Source organism: Enhydra lutris, unplaced genomic scaffold, assembly GCF_002288905.1.
Source record: "Enhydra lutris kenyoni isolate GAN:26980312 unplaced genomic scaffold, ASM228890v2 scaffoldscaffold12, whole genome shotgun sequence".
Taxonomy (NCBI): Eukaryota; Metazoa; Chordata; class Mammalia; order Carnivora; family Mustelidae; genus Enhydra; species Enhydra lutris.
Genome location: NW_019154096.1, coordinates 52,073,230 through 52,095,507, shown reverse-complemented (window position 1 = coordinate 52,095,507; position 22,278 = coordinate 52,073,230). Strand labels below are relative to the sequence as shown.

General features: G+C 41.0%; 1 protein-coding gene across 2 annotated transcripts in view; it reads right to left on the bottom strand.

Moving 5' to 3' along the window:
- Window positions 1-16,340, bottom strand: part of LOC111145381 (ectonucleoside triphosphate diphosphohydrolase 7) — a 40,354-nt gene extending 24,014 nt beyond the window's left edge. The window contains exons 1-5 of one of the 2 annotated variants that reach the window (XM_022500248.1): window positions 16,284-16,340; window positions 15,920-16,022; window positions 14,587-14,769; window positions 2,295-2,500; window positions 1,884-2,034 (exon numbers count right to left, since the gene is read on the bottom strand). In XM_022500248.1, coding sequence (XP_022355956.1) covers window positions 1,884-2,034; window positions 2,295-2,500; window positions 14,587-14,769; window positions 15,920-15,927 — 548 coding nt within the window. In that variant the 5' untranslated portion in view covers window positions 15,928-16,022; window positions 16,284-16,340. Of the gene's footprint in view, window positions 1-1,883; window positions 2,035-2,294; window positions 2,501-14,586; window positions 14,770-15,919; window positions 16,091-16,283 lie in introns of those variants that run through there. The other variant, XM_022500249.1, reaches the window with a different exon arrangement.
- Between the last annotated feature and the right edge of the window lie 5,938 nt (window positions 16,341-22,278).

Here is a 22,278-nt window from a genome sequence, read left to right as displayed (position 1 = left end):
CATTATTAGATGAGGTGATCAGAAGGCAAGTTAAAATGCAAGCTCTTCACAAATACTTAAGATAAAAGAAATATTAATATTCAGAGCTTCCATGCAGTGAACATCTTGCCAAATGGAATGGAGCTACATAGTGGGTTTTCCCCAGATGGAAACTTCTTTGACAGAGTCAGTGCTGAGCGGTGTCAAACAATGAGACAATCCTCTTTGCTTCAGACCCCCAAAACATGGCTAAACCATCATCCTCCTGGTTGGCTCTGCCTTTCTGACTTCTGAGTTAGCTTTTTCTCTGGCCATCCTCCCCCTTGCTCCTCTCTGTTGACTGTAGACCACTCACAGACCTGTGATGTGGCATCCCTGTGTCACCTCTACTCTTCCCAGGATTTCTAAATTTTGAACTATATGAATATTACTTACGGCAAAACGAAAAATCCTAAATTGCATGTACAGTATGGTTACGACCTTGTAGAAACTACATATAGATGTACAGAGAGAAGGCAATGTGACAAAATGAAACACTTTTGAAAGAGCAGCAGGAATGTAAGTGTTTGGGGTTTGTTTTGTTTTATTTTTAAGATTTCTTTAATGCAGCTATAATATTTTAAAATTTGGTTTTAAAAATAAAAACAAGACAAAAATTTCTTAAAGGTCAAGATAAATGGAAAAATAAGGGGCTAGAAGAGCTCTCATTTCCACAAATGGCTATATAATCTCCTCCTCAACTGCAGACCAGACAGTAAACCAGTAACCTCGTGTCTAAACGAAGTCCACTGCAACAACTGTGGACATGTGTTTTCTGGCTCATCTGGCATAAGCCGTATGAAGTCCTACATTCATGGCTGAGGTTTTTGTTGTTGCTGGCCAAGCATACAGAACAAAACTTCCTCGAAAAGGTTACTGTTATTTACCAAGAATAAAATATTTAAGCTAATTAAAAAACACCTGATGCCTGTGAGACTTAGAGCATTCCAAGAGGACAAATTCTAAGGTTAAGGAAGGTCACTCCCACCCCATGACCATAAGTCTGCAGGGGTCAGAGAGGTGTCGAAGGGGAGAAATCACAAACAAGAAGGGGTGTCACCTAAGTATAGCCAGAGAAGGAAGAGGGATCAGGTGGCAAGATCCTGGGCTAAACTACCAAAGCCAAGTAGACACTGGACTGGTTGGGATGGAAAAAGCTAGTCTAAAGCAATGGAGACTGAGCTTTGCAAGCAGCACCAACTATCACCAGGGAGCCAGGCAGTTGCAGACAGAGCAGCATTCCTACCAGAGCCTCTCCTACTGGCCTCCAGGTACCCAGTCACTCAGATGAACCTCCTACAGCCCTTCTCTAACTATGTTCCCCATCTAGTGATCCCAAGTTACCACCATCACCATTGCTTCTCAATCAAAACTAATAATCATTACAGCCATCTCAGATAGATATCGATCCCAAAGAAGCAAGTGACACGAAGCTCTGAACAACAGATTGTGAAATAATGATGTGCGGAGGTGGCTCTGCTCTATTTTGAGCAAGGAGCCTTTTACTGCCTGCCACCTGCCAGCTCTGTGTGATATATCCCCAGCCCACCTTCAGACCAGGGAGCTACAGAGAACAATGTGTAGAAATCAGTCTTGTGGGGCGCCTGGGTGGCTCAGCCGTTAAGCAGCTGCCTTCGGCTCAGGTCATGATCCCAGAGTCCTAGGATTGAGCCCCGCATTGGGCTCTCTGCTCAGCGGGGAGCCTGCTTATCCCTCTCGCACTCCCCCTGCTTGTGTTCCTTCTCTCGCCATCTTTTTCTCTCTGTCAAATAAATAAATAAAATCTTCAAAAAAAAAAAAAAAATAGAATCAGTCTTGCAACTCTTGTACCAGCCATTTTCCTGCGTCCAGACCCCAGCCCTCACCTCTCGGGGAGAAGCCGCATGCCTGCAGTGCAGAGGATGTAGAGGGGTGTCTCCTTGTGCTTCTTCACAGGCACGTGCGCAGCAGCAAAGCTCAGCAGAGGACGAAGGTAATCACTGGCATGTTCTGGGGTGTCTGCCATTGCAGAAATTCCTTAAGCAAGACAAAATATTTTAAAAAGCAGATCACATTGACTCAGAAGACTGATATGCCATGAAGTTCTGCTTAAGGTCCTAAACACGTAATTATTTGTGAGGATGGGAGCAGCAACGAAGGAGATATCCCTTCCATTATCCAGAATCTCAAGGGAAAAAAAGGTTTTTTTCTGCCTCTTTCCTTCTGCCTCTTCCTTCCTCTCTCATGCCTGCAGCAGATAAAAAGAGACTGACAACGAAATATATTCCAATTAGTACCTGGCTTGATTTTTTTAACGACTGGCTGGCTGTTGCGGTCTCTCATCTGTTTGATGTCCAGCAAATCATGGGGGTTGCCATTATGTCTTGGCCAGAAATAAACAAAAATCCGGGAGCCACTGCTGCCACAGTCCACAACAAGTCCATAATTCAGAGTTGGGTCTGCAGTGTCAGTCGCTTCAAGCTCCCCGACTCGTGCCAAATACCTACGCCAGGCAGAAAGAGAAATTGGTATCAAGCATCCAGGTCCACAAAAGGCACCACTACTTTAATTCATTTGTTCATTAGTCTTCATTAACTGTCTATATGTGCCAACCACATGGAACCACAAGTCTCAAGGAATGAAACAACACTGACCATAGTTACTGATGGATATGTATGAGGCAACAGCTGGTTCGCTCGCCTAGAGGCCACTGGAATCAGACTAAAAGACTCCTCCATGTCTGGAGGCAGTTCTGAAACTAGCTGAAGTACCAAATCTTTTACCAACTTTAAAGAGTTTCTAGGCCTGAGTAAATTACGGTTTTTGTTGTTATAAGCCACTAAGATTCAGGGCAGTTTGTTACACACATTGATTAACTAAATGAATCCTAATAATTTCTCTTCATCTTTTCTGTATCTAAAGAATACTTTGGAATGATTATCACTTAATACGTGTTTCTAGGTGGTAAAAATTTATGGGGCTTTTTGCTTTGTATTTTTTAGTGCTAGACTTGCATTAACGAAAAATGTATTTTAAAATACTATATTCTTCTCTACAATCTTTTAAACTATTTTTTAGTCATAGAAAGAAGGTTTATAGTGTATGTATAAGTAATAACAATAAGACAATGCCTCTGTGCCCAACACCCAGTTTAAAATATAAAACATTATACTGCTTCAAAAAAAAAAAACACCAAAAAGCTTCTAGGCCCAAGGACAGCAGTACTTTGTGGTGGGATTTTTTTCAGATTCTTATTACAAGATATTTATTTGGCTGACAGCAGAAAGATGAAACAAGTGAAGATGTTACCATCAGAACACCAAGGTTTGAATCTCAGCTCTAGCACTTTCTATGCTGTGTGACCTTCAGCAAGTTACTTAACTTCTCTCAGACTGTTTTCTCATCTGTAAAATAAGAGTATGAGAGTGCTGAGTGGTTAGCTCACCGCTGTGCTGCCGCTGCTCTTGCTGTTATGTGATGAGTATTGGGAGGGCAAATAATAGAAGACTCTCGGGAGAAAAGGGCAGGAAAGTCCAGAAGGAAAGAAGTCTAAGGGTTGGTAAAAATGATTCTGAACTCTGAGTCTTTAATAAACATTAAAGTTCACTCAGAACCTGAGGGTCTGAAAAGTACAAATATTATCAACTCCTCTTCAAAAGCTTCACTTGAAGGGGAGCTCAGGAAGAACAGCTCTTAGCTTATTATATGGAAAAAGAGCTGTTTCTCAGTGCTACGAATATATACTACATGGCAGACAGATTCAAATGTCTTCAAAATTCCTTTAAATGTGATTAAGTATTACTATACGTTGAGATAATAGATGAATAAATGCTCTGAAAGCAGTGCTGTGAATTTTTTCAAGTATCACAGCTGAACAATCTTCCTTCTATCTGCCCTAGTCACCCAACACTATATTTAGAGCTAATTCCTAGATCCCCTAGACCCTTACACAGAAGCCCTCAGAACTAGGTTTTGTAAAGCCTGAAGCCAGTGCCAATGGAGAGGTGTTCTTTTTAAAGAAAGATTCAACATTACAAATGCAAAAGGAGTCCACACATGCCTGGGGCCTTGAAGTATACGTATCAATAGCTCTGCAGGAAATCTACCTCTGATTAGGCAATAAGCCACATGTCCCACCCCTGAGGACATTCTAGTCCATGTTTACTGGTGATTTCACATTGCTATGAAGACCACAGAATTCCCTACTTTGGACAGAAAAGCAAACTCGATGAATAGATGACCATGTAGAAACTGTGGAAAGAAAAAAAGGGAGCTAAGTACCTTTCCTAAGGTACAATACAAAATAAAGGAAGAACATGTATTTGGGCTCCAATATAATGCTGCAAATTATTACATAGATACGGTCAGGCAGAACTTTTTTCTGAATCCAACATCACAGTGAGTTATGGGAAATGAAGCAGGTGGTAAAAACTGTTACAGTCTAGTCCATTTACAGTCCCCAAAACCACATACTTACCCACTCTGATCAAATGACTGGGCTGAACTGGGTTTATAATCCACAAATCAACTCAGGACAGCTCATTGCTATCACATGAAAGGTGGGAAAATATCTGGGTTCAAGTTACAGAACTTGTGCAAATACTGATCTCATAGCACGCCATATGCAAGATAAGCAATCTCTCGCCCATAGTGACTTTTCATTTCTCATTTTAGCCATCTTTCTACTTCATATGCTTCACAGATCCTTCTCTGCTTTCCCCCTCTGAAAATCTTCCCCTCTACTTTTCTCACTAGATTCTGAATCCCATTCCCTCCTGCTTAATGAATAACTTTTCTCCAGTTCATTGGTTCTCAAATGTTTGGGGCTCAAGACCCTTTACTAAAAATTATTGGATCCAAAAGAGTTTTTGTTTATGTGGGTTCCATCTATTTATATTTATCATGTTACAAAATAAAACAGAAACATTTTTAGAATTTATTAATTTAGATATAACAATAAACTCATTACATATTAATATATTTTATAAAAATAACTTTTTTAAAACAAAACCCAGGAGAGTGGCACTGTCTTATGGTCTGACGCATCTCTTTAGTGTGTAGATTAATAGAAGACAGCTAGATTCTCATTATTTGCCTCTGTATTCCATCTGTTACAATATGTTGTGTTGGCTGAAGTATTTCAAAAAGTCCAGCTTCGTGGAGACATGTTATTGGAAAAGGGAATACTTTTAAGAGACCATTTAGATCACTGGGCATAGTCTTCTTTAATACTACACTAAAACTCAAGAAGTGAAGTTTCTTAAAGGCTAGTTGCAACATGAAATCTAAAACCCTATCGAAGAACGTTTCATACTCTATAAAGTTAACCATCGGTCTATCTTACACTTTGAATGACTTTTATCCCTGCATAATTTTGTAACATCCTATACTCAAAAATACTGGTTCACTGAGGATGCAAATCTTCCCAATATTGACACATTTCATTCTACAGTATTAAAAATAAACAAAACCCACACACTCATTCATTAGTATCACTACCCATTATCCAAAAAAAGGCATTTAAGTATTGAGAAGCTAGCAAACACATAGTTGCAGACACAAATTTTCCAAACTGCTAATTTTCAGCTGAAAGCTCAAATTTTATCATTGGCAATAAACACTGACAGTTGTTTTCCTTAAAGTGACAGGCTTTTACTTCATTTGTTTTCAAAAAAAAAATCTATGAAATATCCAAGTCTGAAAACCATAGCTTTTCTGGTAGTCATCCTTTCAAGTAAAAATAATATTCCATGATAAAAGCAGTTCATAACCCAAACAACTGCCTAAGGGCTTTTCCTCAAGAAAACTCCAGTATGCATCAGAAGTGCTTAATACGTATTTCCAATTCTGTCACACAGAATATGAAAAAGACATTCTTAAATGGAACTGGAATTTTTTTCCCCATTACAATTATGTGACAATGATGATTACAATAATTAATAGCATAATTTGGTGCCTTCATCGTGATTTGTGCTAAGGCACCTGCAGTTTTACCTACCCGTTGCTTTGCATCATTAGTATAAATGTCAACTCAGTGAAAAGGGCAAAAAAAACACCACAGTAGCCAAGAGGTAGAAACAACATAAATATCCACGGACAGATGAATAAACAAAATGTGGTGTATACATAAAATGGAATATTATTCAGCCTTAAAAGAGAAGGAAACTTCGTCTTATGCTACGATATGGGTGAATCTTGAGGTTATCGTGCTACATAAAACGAGCCAGTCACAAAAGACAAATACCTAATGGTTCCACTTATATAAGAGTAAAGCAGCCATATTCATCAAAACAGAAAACAGAATAGTGGCTACCAGGAGTTGGCGTGGGGAAGGAAAAAAGGGGAGATGTTGTTCAATGGGCAGAGAATTCAGAATTGCAAGATGAACAAGTTCTGGAGTTTGGTTGAATGACAATGTGAATATAGTTAACACTACTGAACTGTATATTAAAAGTGGTTGAGATGGTAATTTTATGTTATGTGTTTCTTAGCAATTAAAAAAAGAGAAAATAACATCTTAGTAGGTATTACAAAAACAGTTTTGGCCGAATTTTGAACTCACAGACACCATGAAAGGGTCTCAGGAACTCCCAAGGGTCAGTAAACACTTTGACAACCGCTGCTCTAACCTTCTTTTTCTCTGGAACATCCATCTGCTTCTCCACCTATCTCTCCCCCTTTCCTTCTTTGACATGGCTTCCCAGTTCTTAAGAAGCCTCCACTCAACAATGCTGACACTTGTAATACTCACAATGATTTGGAAAGGCCTCCTTCTTCTGTTTTAAAATGTGGAGTGTCATTATTCCCTTTAAGCAGTTTGTTTATATTCCAGTATGAGCCCCTAAGACTTCTTTCGTATTTCTTTGTTTCACCTTTGCATTTCTCAAGCGCAAAAACCTTAACCCGCAGTATATCCGAACTGTCACGGTATTCTTCACGTTTCTCTGACATGTACCAACCAACACTGGCTGGTTTGGTCCAGAGCTCACAATATAGAGCTGTGCATTTGTTAACTCCTCTATGTCTTTGTTAGCTGTCTAGCTATACATATTCAAAATCAATTGGTCTCCTCAGAAAATTTCAATGGCTTTTTAAAGCATCCTGTCATGCTCCTGGGTTCCTGTCAAGATAAGCAACTCTAAGTTGGGTCCAAGTCAACTTTGCTTTCTCATCTCTTAGAAGTCTCCCTGTGTGCATTAGTCACAAATGTCAGCTGACCTTTGAACACAAGGGTGAAAGCTAGAACCAGACAGCATTTATGTTACACTTCCCACTTGAGTCTTTGCTTAATGGCTGCAGTCACCAGGAAGCCTCCATCTTTCTCATCATGCAAACAAATGAGTTACTGAAGAACAATTTTCCCCTTTGGGAAGTAATAGCATCGCCTCTTCCTAAAACTTGGATGTCTAATGATCTAACCAGGCTTCTTACAGTTTTCAAACACCTGGGGGTCTTCCTCTGTCCAAGCTCCTGACATGAATGGATCAATGGTCCTTTCCTGGATGTTTTCATTTGTGATTTTCAGTCCTGGCCTTAGCCATCAGGGTCAATTACTTGCATTGCTGGACTCTCCTGCTTTGCTGACATTACACTAAATTAATCCCTAAAGAGGACGTAAAGTCCATGAGAAAAGTTCCAAAAGCTCTGGAATCCCTCATATCTGCTTTCCCAGGACAGATCTGATTCATTATCCCACATATTTAACCCCCCTACACACATACACATACTGTTTCTATTTGAGAAACCTGATTTCCCTCTAATCACTGCTCAATCAATGAAAAGGGAATTACTCACATATACATCACCCAAGGTAAAACTGGAAGACAGTGGCTTTCACTGCCATTACCCTGAAAACATTAACAGCATTGGGGTGGTAACTGACCAAACCATTACCTAGCTTACAACCAACACTAATTATACCACTTCTAGAGTTCAAACAAAACTCAGCAACATGCCAAAAGTCCATTAAAGCAACCCCCATCAGTATGGAGCTACCAGCTTTTTGCTGAATGTCATCATACTCTTTCAACTCCGTTCAAGGCTCAGAACCAAATATAATGACATTATACGGAAAGTAGCTGTGCATGACTGATGATAGTAATAAATGTGCAGGAAAGCATCTTAAAGGTTATTGCTGATCTCCTAACAAGATTAATCAGAGCAGTCAGGAGCATTTATAATTTAAAGCTCTGCTTATAAATACTATAAAAACCATTAAAGAACAAGTAAGTGAATAAATGAATAAATGCCAAAGAATGCAGGGAAATGCCTTCAATTTCACTAGGAAAAATCTCTGAATTTTTCTATTATACATAAGAAGCCTTAACTTCATCCGCATATCTCAAAGTTTATCATTTTATCCTAACCAAAAGTAATGTTTCTTTTCAACTTGCTTTAAACAGAATTGAAATTCCTAAGGAAGGCCAGTACTGAGCCCACTGCCGATGCAGAACCTCTCATTCACAGTTATACCTAGATGACAAAGGAACATGAAGGCACCTACCTCCCTTCTTCTAGGAGGAGGAGCAGCAGGAGAGGAAGAGAATCGTAAGCAGGCTTCACGCCCAGTGCAGAGCCTGATGCAGGGCTCCATCTCATGACCCTGAGATAATACCTGAGCCGAAATCAAGAGCTGGATGCTTAACTGACTGAGCCACACAGGAGCCCTGGCACCACCTTTTAAAAGGTACCAAAGACATTGTTCAGAACAATAAACCAGACAAAAATTTCCTCTCTAATGAAGACAGTAGTGAGGCTACAAAAAAGTGAATAATACTAAACATTAAGGTTTAGAAGAAATTCATTGAATATACAGAACATTCAAGTAAGGGCAGTTTATCATTTGTCTTGTACTCTATATATGTATACATGCTAAAAGTGCCCCTTATTTCTAAAAATTATTAACAATTTACCTAGGGCTAAAATTTTCCAACAGAACTCTCTGCTGTGATCGAAATATTCCCCATCTGTCCAAGAGGATAGCCACTAGCCACATGTGGCCAGTGAGCTGCTGAAATGTGGCTAGGGCAAGTGAGGAATTGAATTTATTTTATTTTAATTAATTTAAACTTAAATAGCCACTGTGCCAAGTGGGTACCCTATTGGATGCCACAGTATAGACAATAGTATTTGCTGAATAAGTGAAAAGATGAATGAATAAATAAGCAGTAAAATATGTGTACTAAGTCTGATGAAGTTGTCAGAGCACTATTTATAGAGCACATGCCAGACAAAGAGTTGATTAAAACACGTATCTAAGAAAAATACTCTTAAAAATCGCTTTGCTAGGGTTCCTGGGTGGCTCAGTGGGTTAAAGGCTCTGCCTTTGGCTCAGGTCATGATCTCAGGGTCCTGGGATCGAGGCCCACATCGGGCTCTCTGCTCAGCAGGGAGCCTGCTTCCTCCTCTCTCTCTCTCTCTCTGCCTGCCTGTGTACCTGTGATCTCTGTCTGTCAAATAAATAAATAAAATCTTAAAAAAAAAAAATCGCTTTGCTATGCATGTTGGGGTAGAGGGTACCTGGGAAACCTCTGTACTTCTGATAAACTTAGCTGTGAACCTAAAACTGCTCTAAAAAATAAAGTCTGTTAAAAACAGCTCTGGATTCTAGCCTTACTGATACCCCCATCACTGTCTAAATTTATCTTTTCTGAAATTCTAGTTCTGATGCAAACCTCCTGATTTCTCCTTCCTGAAGCAATATGGGTACATGTTCATAATAAACAAACAAACAAATACAACAACTCTTCAGTTTTGAAACTACAGAAGGAAAACCCTCATGCAGGCTTCTAAAATCCTGGGTCACGTTGCCTCAGAAGAAATATGCTAAGTTCCACCAATGGCTATAAAAAATTCAAATTATTTTTTTCAATACAAACTACTGATATAATTTCATAATGAGAAGTGGAACAATTTAAGTTGGAAAAAATATGACTATATTATAAGTATATAATATAAAAATCTCAATAACCACTTGTCTGATTTTTTAATAAGCTGTTGAATTGAAGTATTTCCATCAATTCCTAATCATTTGCTTAACCATCTTATTATCAGCTAGTGCTCACCAATGTTTTAGCAATAGCAGCAACCAGGAAGAAAAAAATTCTGGAAGGAATATTTTAAATGCAGATAATGCTGCCCATTATCTTCAGTGTATATCTATAGGGCAGAAAATGGAATTAGAGAACAGAAAAATCAAGATTATTTCAAATAAAAAACTCTCTCCTGCCTCACTGTCAAGATGCCAGCATATTATTTATTGACAATTGTCATCAGTGTGCCCACATTTAATGGTCAGCATACCCTTCCTACTACCACGATCTAGTTTGCTGTTTATGTGCTATGTTCTGAGACAAGACAAATCGAAGCTAATTAACACAGTGTGTAAAATAAAAGCAAACAGGGTCTATGGGAAAGACTATCTTATCAGTAAAGTGCGTGAGTTTAAGGATATCGACTTTAGTTACTCATAAGCCTCTGCTGATTAATTTCTGATTCTTTGTTCCTGATTCTTGACTGTGTACAGTTCCTGATTCTACACAGATATATATATATAAACTATTATCTCTTTGGGAAATAATTCTTCCTTCACGTCTGCCTCCCTAACTAGATTATGAACTCCATGAGTTCAGGAGCCATGTTTTATTCATCTTTGTACCTTAACATCTACAACAGCAGCAAGCACACAGCAAACTCTCAATGAATGTTTGCTTCCAAAATAGCTCACAGGGGCTGCCATGAATGAAATGTAATGATATACAGTAATTTGTGGCAATATGCACATAACCTTTCAATAAAGAACAGGAGCTCTAGGCTATATGGCTGCTGGCTGCTCAACTAGAGCATTACAGGGGTCAGGACTTTGGTAAGATAAACACACAGGCACAGTGTGTCCCTTAGCTCTGCAGCTAACTTGTTGCAATTAATTCAACTTCAGTATTTATCAGATCTTGCCACTTGCGGTAGAGAGGTAGACAAGAATATCAGATCACTCTACCTCCCACATATCCCTCAAATTCATTTACTTCTTTCTCTCCATTATCCCTGCTTCCACCCAAGTTCAGGCGACCATCATCTCTACTGGAGTATTCCAGTTCATCTCCCTCCTTTCATGTTTATTCCCCTCCAATCCATTCGCCACAATGCCACGAAAGTGAGCTTTCTTTAAAAAGAAATTCCAATCATATTACTCTTTTTTTTTTTTTTAAAGATTTTTATTTATTTGACAGACAGAGATCACAAGCAGGCAGAGAGGCAGGCAGAGAGAGAGGAGGAAGCAGGCTCCCCGCTGAGCAGAGAGCCCGATGCGGGGCTCGATCCCAGGACCCTGAGATCACGACCGGAGCCGAAGGCAGAGGCTTTAACCCACTGAGCCACCCAGGCACCCCCACCAATCATATTACTCTTTGAAGCCTTTCAAAGCCTTCCCTCTGCCCTGAAAATAATGTCTAAACCCCCTCAAACGACTTAACAGGTTCGACCTGATTTACCTCTCCAGCCACACAGCTCACCACTCATTCCCTAACAGTCTTTACCCTAGCCGTATTAACCCACATAGAATTCCATAATTAGACCACGCTGTCTTCCAGTGGAAAACTGTCCTCAGGTGTGTCAAGAAAATCTCAATAAGCATTAAAAAACACTCAAACTATGGATTTAGTTCTTTGAAGCTAACAGACTGCTTCAGGCTGATTATTGACAACTATAGTCCTCTAAACAAATATTCCTTCTTCAGAAAGACAGAATGAAAAATACAAATGAATAGTGCTGTTGAGGGAGGAAAGGTTGGAAACATAAACTTCTTGAAAAAAGGTACCAAAGTCTCCATGTCCTGGTACCTGTCATCACCCAGCACACAGTGGTTGCTCAATAAATGCTTGCTGAATGAACGAATGGATGAATGACCAAAGTGAAGTGGAAATGAGAAATTATGGGGACAGAACAACCCAGAAATATTAAGGGGAGTGGTCACATGTCCCAATTCTGACCAGAAAAGACTGAAAAAAAGGGCTGACGGAGGTTTCCAGGAAGAGCTCTCCTCATTCTCACACAAGGGCACTGAAGACCTGTTTCCCTCCTGTAGGACATGAATGTGAATGTATGTAGCCCTAGTGGCTACTAGCTGCGATCTTACAACCATTCAACAAGTTGACACTGTGGAAAACGGAGACAGAGATTCTCAACCTGACAGTCAATGTTGCACTGATGGTCCCTTTGCTCCTGGACTTCTAGTTGTGTGAGCCAATAAGCTTTCTTTTTATTTAAGTCAGTTTGGCTGTCACTTGCAGCCCAAAGTCTCCTGATACTGAGAAACAACAAAGAGAAAGTCATATTGATGATGAACACAACACATCATCATTTCACTTTGTAGCCTAATCAGAAACTAACAAAAACAAGAGCAAAACAAATCATTGTTATATGGGGCGCCTGGGCGGCTCAGTGGGTTAAAGCCTCTGCCTTCGGCTCAGGTCATGGTCCCAGGGTCCTGGGATCGAGCCCCGCGTCGGGCTCTCTGCTCCGCGGGGAGCTTGCTTCCTCCCCTCTCTCTCTGCCTGCCTCTCTGCCTGCTTGTGATCTCTCTCTCTGTCAAATAAAAAAAAAAATTAAAAAAAAAAAACAAAAACCAAATCATTGTTATAAAAGATACAGATCTTCTATGTAACTGGTAAGGCATTAAAACTATATCAAATAATTCAGATGTATTTTCCGGAAAGAAAAAAGGTATTTAGCACTCACTGGATGGAACTAACAGTAGATTAGACTTTATAAAAGAAAATACTAGTGAACTGGAAGACACAGCAATATAAAATATCCAGAAAGAAATACAGAGAGAAAAAAGACTGGAAAAAAAAATGAGTGGGTTGTGAGAAAACTTCACACGGTTCAATATGTATGTGACTGAAGATACCAAAGGAGAAGTGGAGGAGGTCGGGAAAAAATATTTGAAGAAATAATGGTCAAAATTTTTCTGAATTTGATTAAAAAGTATAAATCCATAGATGCAAGAATCAACAAATCACAAGTATAAGGATCATAAAGAAAACTACACCAAGGCACATCATAATCAAATTGCTCAAAACCAGTGATAAACGTAAAAAGCTAGAGGAAAGACACGTGATGTACAGAGAACAAGATTTAAGAATTACAGCAGACTTCTCCTCAGAAAGAATGCAATGCAGAAGACAGTGAAGCATCATTTCTTTTTTTCTTTTTAATTTTATTTATTTATTGGACAGAGAGAGAGCGAGCACAAGTAGGCAGAGGGAGAGGGAGAAGCAGGCTCCCTGGTGAGCCACGGGGCTCGATCCCAGGACCCTCGGATCATGACCTGAGCCAAAAGAAGGTGCTTAACCAACTGAGCCACCCAGGTGCCCTGTGAAGAATCATTTCTAAAGTAATGAAAGAAAAAAAAAAAGATCAATCTAGAACTCCATACCCCACAAATATTTTCAAAGGAAAGCTAAATGACTTTTTGGTCATAAAAGTTGAAAGAACTCTCCAATTACAAACTCACACTACCAGAAATGTTAAAGGAAGTCCTTTAGGCAAAACGAACAAATACCAGATGGAAATATGAACTATAGTACAAAGGAATGAAAAGGCCCAGAAATGAGAAATATACCAGCTGTTTTTTATTTCTGAAATCTCTTTAAAAGACAATTAAATATTTAAAGCAAAAATAATAACAATATATGGTGTTTATAACATATGTAGAAAAAAAATGTGTAACAATAGCACAAAGGCCCAGGGGAAGAGATAAAGAGGTATGCGGGAAGAGGAATTATATTACTTGAAGGTAGTCTATGATAAGTTAAAAACATATACTATAAATCCTAAGCTCTAAAGCAACCACTAAAAAAAAATTTTGAAAAATTAAAAAACCCAGTTATATCTACTCAGCCAACAAAAGAGATAAAATGGAATATTAAAAATGTACTCAATTCAAAAGGGAGGAAAATCAAACAAAGAACAGATGTGACAAGCAGAAAACAAATAGCAAGACAGATTTAAGCCTAAGCATAATCAATAATCACATAAAATGCAAATGACCTAAACACTTCAAATAAAAGGCAGACATTGTCAGACTGAATAAAAAGCAGTTACTTATAAAAAAAACTGGGTAGAAATAAAATATAATGACATAAAGGCTAAAACAAAAAAGATGGGAAAACATCTATAATGATAACACTAATTAAAAGAAAGCTGGAGTAATTATATTAATACCAGACAAGATTTCAGAGCAAAAAATATAATCAATGATTTTTTAAAAAGTCATTTAATAATGATAAAAGGGTTCATTCATCAAGAATACATAACAATCCTAATCATTTATGCATCCAATAAGTTAGCCCACCAAAACAAGAATACAGAAAGATGCCTTTCATGATTAAAACGCACCATCAGCATTCCTGAATGAAAAATGAACATTACCAAAACGGGACTTAAGATCTTTATGTAATAAGTGGCATGCACTTTTACTAATAAAAGTGCAGTATTCCCCAAAAGGGTCAAAGGTAGTAGTATGTTAAATGACAAAATATTTATGACTTCAATGCCAGGTCTGATCAAAGAGATCTAAAGCTGACTCACCTTTCATATTGCCTATCTCGTGGTAATGAAGCACCCCAATGTCGAAAGTCCATGATTAACATAAGTAAAAGGAGACAGGATATGAAGAAGAGTCCTAGGAATGCCACCCGCTGACGTGGAAATGGACTCACTGTGGGCACAGTAAAGTACCAGGAGGCTGGGCAGAGGTAGGAAAAACTGATCCTGAAATGAGACAAACATTATTAGTAAGTAAGGAAAGTCTCTACGGTTGAGTGCTCAAAAATGGTTTTTAAACTGGACTAAAGCCCTTCCTAATAAAGGCAAAAATTTATGCCACCAGAAGTCTATCAATGTTCTCTTAGTCTCAAACTTTAGAAAAGAACCTACATAGTTCATAGTGCTTCTATAAATCAGAAAAGCCTTATCTGCTCCTTTCCCAATGTCTGCTCTTTGGGGTGTAATTCAAAGAATTACTCTCATGTTTATGGAAAGATCACCAGTCTCCCTGGTCAATCTTTAACACTGCGGAGTGAAAGCAACTACAGCATTCCCATCAAGAATGATGTCCAAAAAAACGGACAGTCAGAATATTTTTCCAACTAATTTTTTAAAAAATATTTTAATAAATAAAATACATGGTAAGAAAAAAAACACAAGTTTGAAAGGACATATAGTGGAAGATGAGCCTTTGGCCTTAACCAATCATTTCCCACTCAAAGGCAACCACTGGTACCGTTTTCTATATATTTTTCCAGGGATACTCCATGTTTACACAAGCATAAATGTGTATCATGTATGACAATATACATGTGTGAATCTCGATTCCTCTGATTTTACACTGTACCTACTACTGTTCTGCATCCCTCCCCACTTACTCTATTTGACAATTGTTCCATCTGGTATTTTGATCCACATTAATCTTTTCTGAAAGTTTCAGAGCATCACAATGTATGGATACACATACTCAACTATGATATGAAGTTCACTTTCCATATTGTTCAAAAGGATCTCAGCCTATTTTCAAAGTTCATTAAAAAAACAAAAAACATTGTTTAACCTCCTCAGAAAGCATGTAGCCTCACTCAAACGGAAATCTGAAAGAACATTACATTTTAGCACTTTTCACATGTCAGCAAGCACTCACTCCATCACCCTGGGGTTATGAGCCAGAAACTACAGTTGTGTCTGCCTTCAAAAAAAAAAAAAAAAAAAAAAAAAATCACTTTGATCTTCTTTGCATCCATCCGACCAAGCAGCCAAGTCCAGATGCAGCACTAGGGAAAACCTCACTTGTAAAAACATCCCAGGGCCCCTCCACCTACCTGCCACCCCCAACTGAGCCCCAAGCTGAGGAGAAAATGTGCAGCCTTACCTAGCCATGGGATCCCTTCAGTGGTCTCAGTGCCTGTCACCTCCTTTTCTTTTTGCCCTGAGAAATTGGTCTCCTTATCTCAGGCATCTCCTAAGTCTGCAGCCTGTTAAGAGTTCGTGGGGTTTCAGGCTTACCTCCAGCAGTGCCCACAGGACTAGACCTCCGAAGGAAGGCCAAGGCGCCCACCCACCCCATATGCGTCCGCTCTTTTTCCCGGGGCCCAGCTGACGCTAAGCCGACTCCCCGGGAGCCGGGCGTTCTCGAGGCAGCGGCGCTTCCCAGGAGGCGAAGTGGGGGTGCCCACTTCCCCTCCTCGCCCTCCCCGCCTCTCCCAGCTCCGCGGCCCTCCCCCGCTCGCGCTCACAGGTCGAGCGGCCCGCAGGCTCCCTCGGCAACGTTCCGCCCGGTCCAGAGCGCTTCCCCGCGGCCTTTCGCCCAGCCGGAAAGAGGCCTGGGCGAGCGGCGGCGCCACGTCCCCAAGGAAACCGCAGGGAACCAATGACTGACGGCAGACCCGCGGAGAGGGTCCCAGCCTCCACCCAGCCGGGGCCGCGTGTGATCTAGCTGCGCCGGCCGCACGTCCATTCGCCAGAGTGGCCAGTCCCCAAGAGCGTTCGGCTTCTAATGCCCGCCCCGGGATTTAGCGCGCGCCCAATCCGGAAAGGCGTCGTGCCGTAGCTCCGCCCTGACGGGCCGGGTAGGCGCTCGCGTGAGCGGAGCGAAGCGGTGCAGGGGTGCCTTGCGCCCTCTGCCCTCCTGGCGGCGCGATTTCTCTGCCGGCTTCGTGCTGCGCTGCCGCTTCCAGGACTGAGCGGCGCCGGCCGGTGAGTCTTGCAGAGGCGGCGAGAGAAATGCATCCCTTGTCCACAACCTATCAGAGGTATTTTGTCCAGCAACCGTGATCGCCAGAATCAAACCTTCCCTATAGCCTCCCAGACTTATGCCCTCGCTTCCTTGTTTTGTCCTGTTAGAGAAACAGAAATAGGGGACAATATCGTTTACACCGAATTCCTTCAACATTCATTGAATGTCTACTGTGTGCCAGACGTGAGCCCCTGTGCCCCTGCCTTCTCGGACCTGACAGTAATACATAGAGAGGTAATGAATGTTTCCTTAATGTTCTTCTTCCTAGCTGACACCAACCGTTTCTCTCATTTCCAGGAGGGAGCCCTTTGGACAGGATAAAGTCCAAGCCCTTACAAACGTGGCATACACATGGCGATCCAGGACCCGCCCATGCAGCCTCTTATGCGGCTGCTCACCTTCTTTCCTGTGCTTCAACAACGCACATCCGTGGCTTCTGCCCTCTTAGGCTTTGTTCATTCTGCCTTCTCCACCCTTCCATCCGCCTTGAATATCCTTCCCGGCCACTTAGCCAAGCCAATCATACTCATTCCTTACCACTTAGTTTAGGGGTCACCTCCCCTAAAAACCTTCCTTGACTTACAACCCCGTAATATATGCGTGTTGTTTCACTTACCATATTGAATTACAATTTATGTGTCTTTCTGTCCCAGTCGACAGAATATGCTTGAGGGCAGGGATTATCTGCTTCCACAGCAAGGCTGGGTATTGTCAGGCGCATACAATACACCTAATGTATAACAAATAAGGGAATGAATGTAGAAATAAATGAAGACCACCCCACTGGGATCAAAAAGAGGCTATTTGTCCTATACCTACTATAAAAAGGCAGCCAACCATCAACACTTATATATGACAGAGACCTTAAGACTGTCAGGGAGGGACGCCTGGGTGGCTTAGTTGGTTAAGCGGCTGCCTTCGGCTCAGGTCATGATCCTGGCATCCTGGGATCGAGTCCCACATCGGGCTCCTTGCTCTGCAGGGAGCCTGCTTCTCCTCTGCCTGCCACTCTGTCTGCCTGTGCTTTCTCTCTCTCTCTCTCTCTCTCTCTCTCTGACAAATAAATAAATAAAATCTTAAAAAAAAAAAAAAAAGACTGTCAGGGAAATGGGAAAGCTTAAACTGGAGCGCAGGGGGCAGGGGGCGGGGGGCGGGGGGGGGGGAAGGCTTCATGTAGGCTCTGATTTGAGAGTATTAGCATAGGGAAGCTGGGGGTGGGCTTACTAGGAGAAGGGCATCTCATGTGATTGTGGGGAGCATATTCCGCTTTCTTTGATTGATCCTAAGTGAGAAGGCAGGGAAGCCGATAGTGAGCAGTAGTGAGAGCTCTAGGTTGATTGCTGTAGAGGTCATGGGTCACAATTCTGATGATATGTGGTCTGACATTGTCCAGTTTATATGTTCAGGCTCTTCCCTCCATTTCCCTCCCAGCCTGGATTCGGTTCCTAACTTAACTTTTTCCATTGATTCTCAGTGTTCTATTCTTCTTTGTCCTTTAATTCCCTACTCTGCTTCAGGTGTTATATTTTATCTGGGCCTCCAAAAGTCACATTGGGTAGAATAGTTGCATAAAGTTAGGATTAACTCCAAAATTATACAAATATCAGGTGTTTATATTATTCCAGAGCTCAGCTCGGGTAGTCATGGGAAAAACTCAACAAATGTTTTGGAATATATATATATTTAATTCTTGAGGTTGCCTGCCAACTGCGCCATTCTGTCTAACTTATGTATATTTCAAAATCCAGTGGTTCAATAAATGGGTGTTTTTGCATGGGAACAGAATTCCTATTTATGTTTTAAATAGTACTTAATCCATGTGATTTATGATCTATATTAACTTAGAGCTAAGGTGCATTGAAACATCTTCTAACTTATGTTTAATAACTACTGTTATAGAACAGAAAAGAAATCCATATTTTAATCCCAATACTTCATTATACTTTCTTTGTCCATTGCACTTGGATAATACTTCCTTCAGTAAGTCCATATGCATCCAGGAATTTGTAAAACATGATTCTTTACAAAAGCCTGCAGTGCTTATCTGATTAACAGCTCACAGGGCTGAGTTCTGAGGTTTCCAGTCAGGAGGCCAAAAGAAGTAGGTTGAGATCATTTCCCCATCTCATTTGCTGTAACTCTCAACATGTTGAAACAAATTATAGAAATCCATATTTCAAAACTGGTCTTTAACTGCTTTTCAAAGCCTTGCCTTCAGTTACATTTACAATTTTCTCAAGAAGTCCTTGACTCTACCCAGCTCTGAGCAAAATCAGCCATACCAGCCCCACACTTGGTATCAGTGGTCTGTATCACTTTATTTCCCCTCCTTTCTCCTTCATTCCACCACCATCCTGCCTTAATCTCTAAAGGAGTTGAAGTACTGTCATCTTCACTCTCCTTTCCAAGTTTACTGTCTTCTCTTCGTGTGCCTTGTAGGCACCTCCTTGCCCATGACAAAACTCATTGTCTTGCCACTCTTACTTTATCCACCCAAACCTCCTCCATTTATATGCCCAACTTTAATGAACTACTCTGTGATCCACCCAAGTAGAAATTTGCAAGTCATTTTAGAATCTCTTCCTTCTACTTCTTTTCTGCTGTAGGGGAGCAAAATTTGCCACCCCCAAAGGGGACTCTTTTGCATGTGCATTATTTTAGGCTGATTATTTTTAACAAACAGAAGGCTCAAGAAGAGCCTTTCAAACCACCCCCCCCAACCTGCCTACAAGAATTTGGATAGAGGACCTGCTCCAGGAAGGGAGCTAGCACCACAAGTAACTACAGTATAATATGGAACTAGGTGTGACACAGAGGGAGGAACTTAGCAAAGTTGTTTTATTAAGATTCCTCTCTGTGTCCCATCTTTTCTATATGGCTCAACAAACTTTTGTTTACAAACATTTATTCTTTTTCATCTTCCTGTGAATTGTCCTCCTTCCCTTTGAAGTCCCAGCTCAGAATGGCATATCAGCCTCAATTGCCTGACTACCTGTAGGCCCCTTAGTCTCGTGGAAGCCCCATCTATATGTAATTAAATTTTATTTTCTCCTGTTTATCTGTCTCATGTCAATTTAATTCTTAGGTCTGCCAAGAGAATCTTGAGGGAAATAGAAAATATTTTCCTCCCCAACACCTATTTCATCCAGTTAATGACTAGCCGTTCCTAATTCAAGTTTCTAAAATCCTTTCCAAAATCTTCTGATGAAGCCTTCTAGCTGGTGACCCTACCTCCAGACTCATGTCCCTCCTTAGTACCCCTCCATTCCGATATAGTGAAATACAATCATGCTAATTCCTGTTTTAACATCTTTGTGGTTCCCCATCCCAACTGGATACAGTCCAGATTCCTTGGTATGGTGTGGCAGATTCTGCTGACTGCCACCCAAAAAGCCAACAACCTCTTTTCTTAATTCTTAATTCTCAATTCTTAACAGAATCCCAGTTTTATTCTTATAACCACACTGCTATGCTTGGCCATATGCTTAAAGAGTGCCAGGCTCCAACAGCAGCCCCAGGGAGTAAACTGTGATTGGTCTAAGTAGATCATGGTGTCCCACTCCCTAACCAAATATTGAGCCTGGGAATATGATGCAATCCTAGCCAATGATACCAAAGGGAAGCCAGCTTTTGGGAGGAACGAGAGGAAGAGGGGAAACATTTCTGGGAGAGGTTTTATCCAACTTATAAAGAGTATAAAAAGTTTACATAATGAGAGTAAGAAGAGAAAGTCCCTTTTCTGCCTCCAGAAGTAATCTTAAGGCCTGGAGCCTCTGTAGCCATCTTAGAACCATAGGGTGGGAGACTCAGGGGGTGGGGGTGGGGGGAAGCCTAGAAATAACAGAATAGAAGTACAGATAACATCATTAACATTGTTGCTAACTTAATGAACACAGGAGAAGCTCTACCTATGGACTTATTAGAGATACTAAATTCATTACTGCTCTCATTTTTAAGCCCATTGAATCAGGTAGTTCTGTCACCTGTACTCTCCTAAATGATACATGTGGCTTCCAGTACCTGATAAGATCTAGCCCCAACATCCTCTGGCTCCCCAGTAGGTATTCTCACCCACACCCTGACATATTTGCAGTTCTCAGAATTATGCCTTCTCTTACCTCTGAGCCTTGGTACTGGCTATTACTTCCGCATAAATGACTTTCTTTCACTTCTTTACGAAATGAATTCCTGCTTTTCCTTCAGAAGCTAACCTACATGTCACCTGTGAGCTCCCCCAGTCTGCCTGGGTGCTTCTTTTTCTCTGCTCTTGTAGCACTTTGCTCATGTATGCTTCTGTGACAGCAAGAATACTTGTTTGAAAACCTGGCAGCTTTGTGAGTGGACCTGTCACTAGTTGGCCTGGTGGGAAGACAGAGTAGCTAGGTTTATGAACTTTAATCTGTATGTTTGGTCCACAAAAGTGGGATCCCTGGGCTTAGCCTAGGCAGAAGAGGTTTAGACCAACAAGACTGATGGCTCTGCCTAATAAAATGCGGGATTTTTAGCATTCCCACTAGAGACTAGGTTTGGGAAGCCCTGGTAAGACAACATGAAAAAGACATGAAGGAAAAGAGGGACCTGTGGAAGGTGCTAGAAGACAAGACTAAAGAGAACAATGACAATTTTTAAAGATTTTATTTATTTGACAGAGAGAGAGACAGCAAGAGAGGGAATACAATTATTATCTAGCCTCAGAGGTCACATGTCTTCACTTCAATCACATATTATTTGTTGAAAACCAGTCACTAGGGGTACCTGAGTGGCTCAGTGGGTTAACCCTCTAGCTTTGGCTCAGGTCATGGTCTTAGGGTCTTGGGATCAAGCCCCTCATTGGGCTCTCTGCTCAGCAGGGAGCCTGCTTCCCCTTCTCTCTCTGCCTGCCTCTCTGTCTGCTTGTGATCTCTCTCTCTCTCTCTCTCTCTGTGTCAAATAAATAAATAAAATCTTTAAAAAATAACAATAAAAAAATAAAAATAAAGAACCAGTCACTAACTCCCAGCCCACTTTCAAGGAGAGGGCAATTAGGCTCCATATTTTGAAGGGAGAAGTATCAATTTGGAAACTTATTTTTTTTTAATTTATTTTTTTTAATATTTCATTTATTTATTTAACAGAGAGATAGCATAATTAGGCAGAGTTGGCAGGCAGAGGGAGAAGGAGAAGCAGGCTCTCCCCTGAGCAGGGAGCCCTATGTGGGACTCAATCCCAGGACCTGGGATCATGACCGGAGCCAAAGGCAGAGGCCCAACCCACTGAGCCACCCAGGTGCCCCTGCAGACTTATTTTTAAAATTATTTTTTTAATATTTTGTTTATTTATTTGACAGACAGAGATCACAAGTAGGCAGAGAGGCAGGCAGAGAGAGAGAGGAGGAAGCAGGCTCCCCGCTGAGCAGAGAGCCCGACATGGGGCTCGATCCCAGGACCCTGGGATCATGACCTGAGCCGAAGGTAGAGGCTTTAACCCACTGAGCCACCCAGGTGCCCCCAGACTTA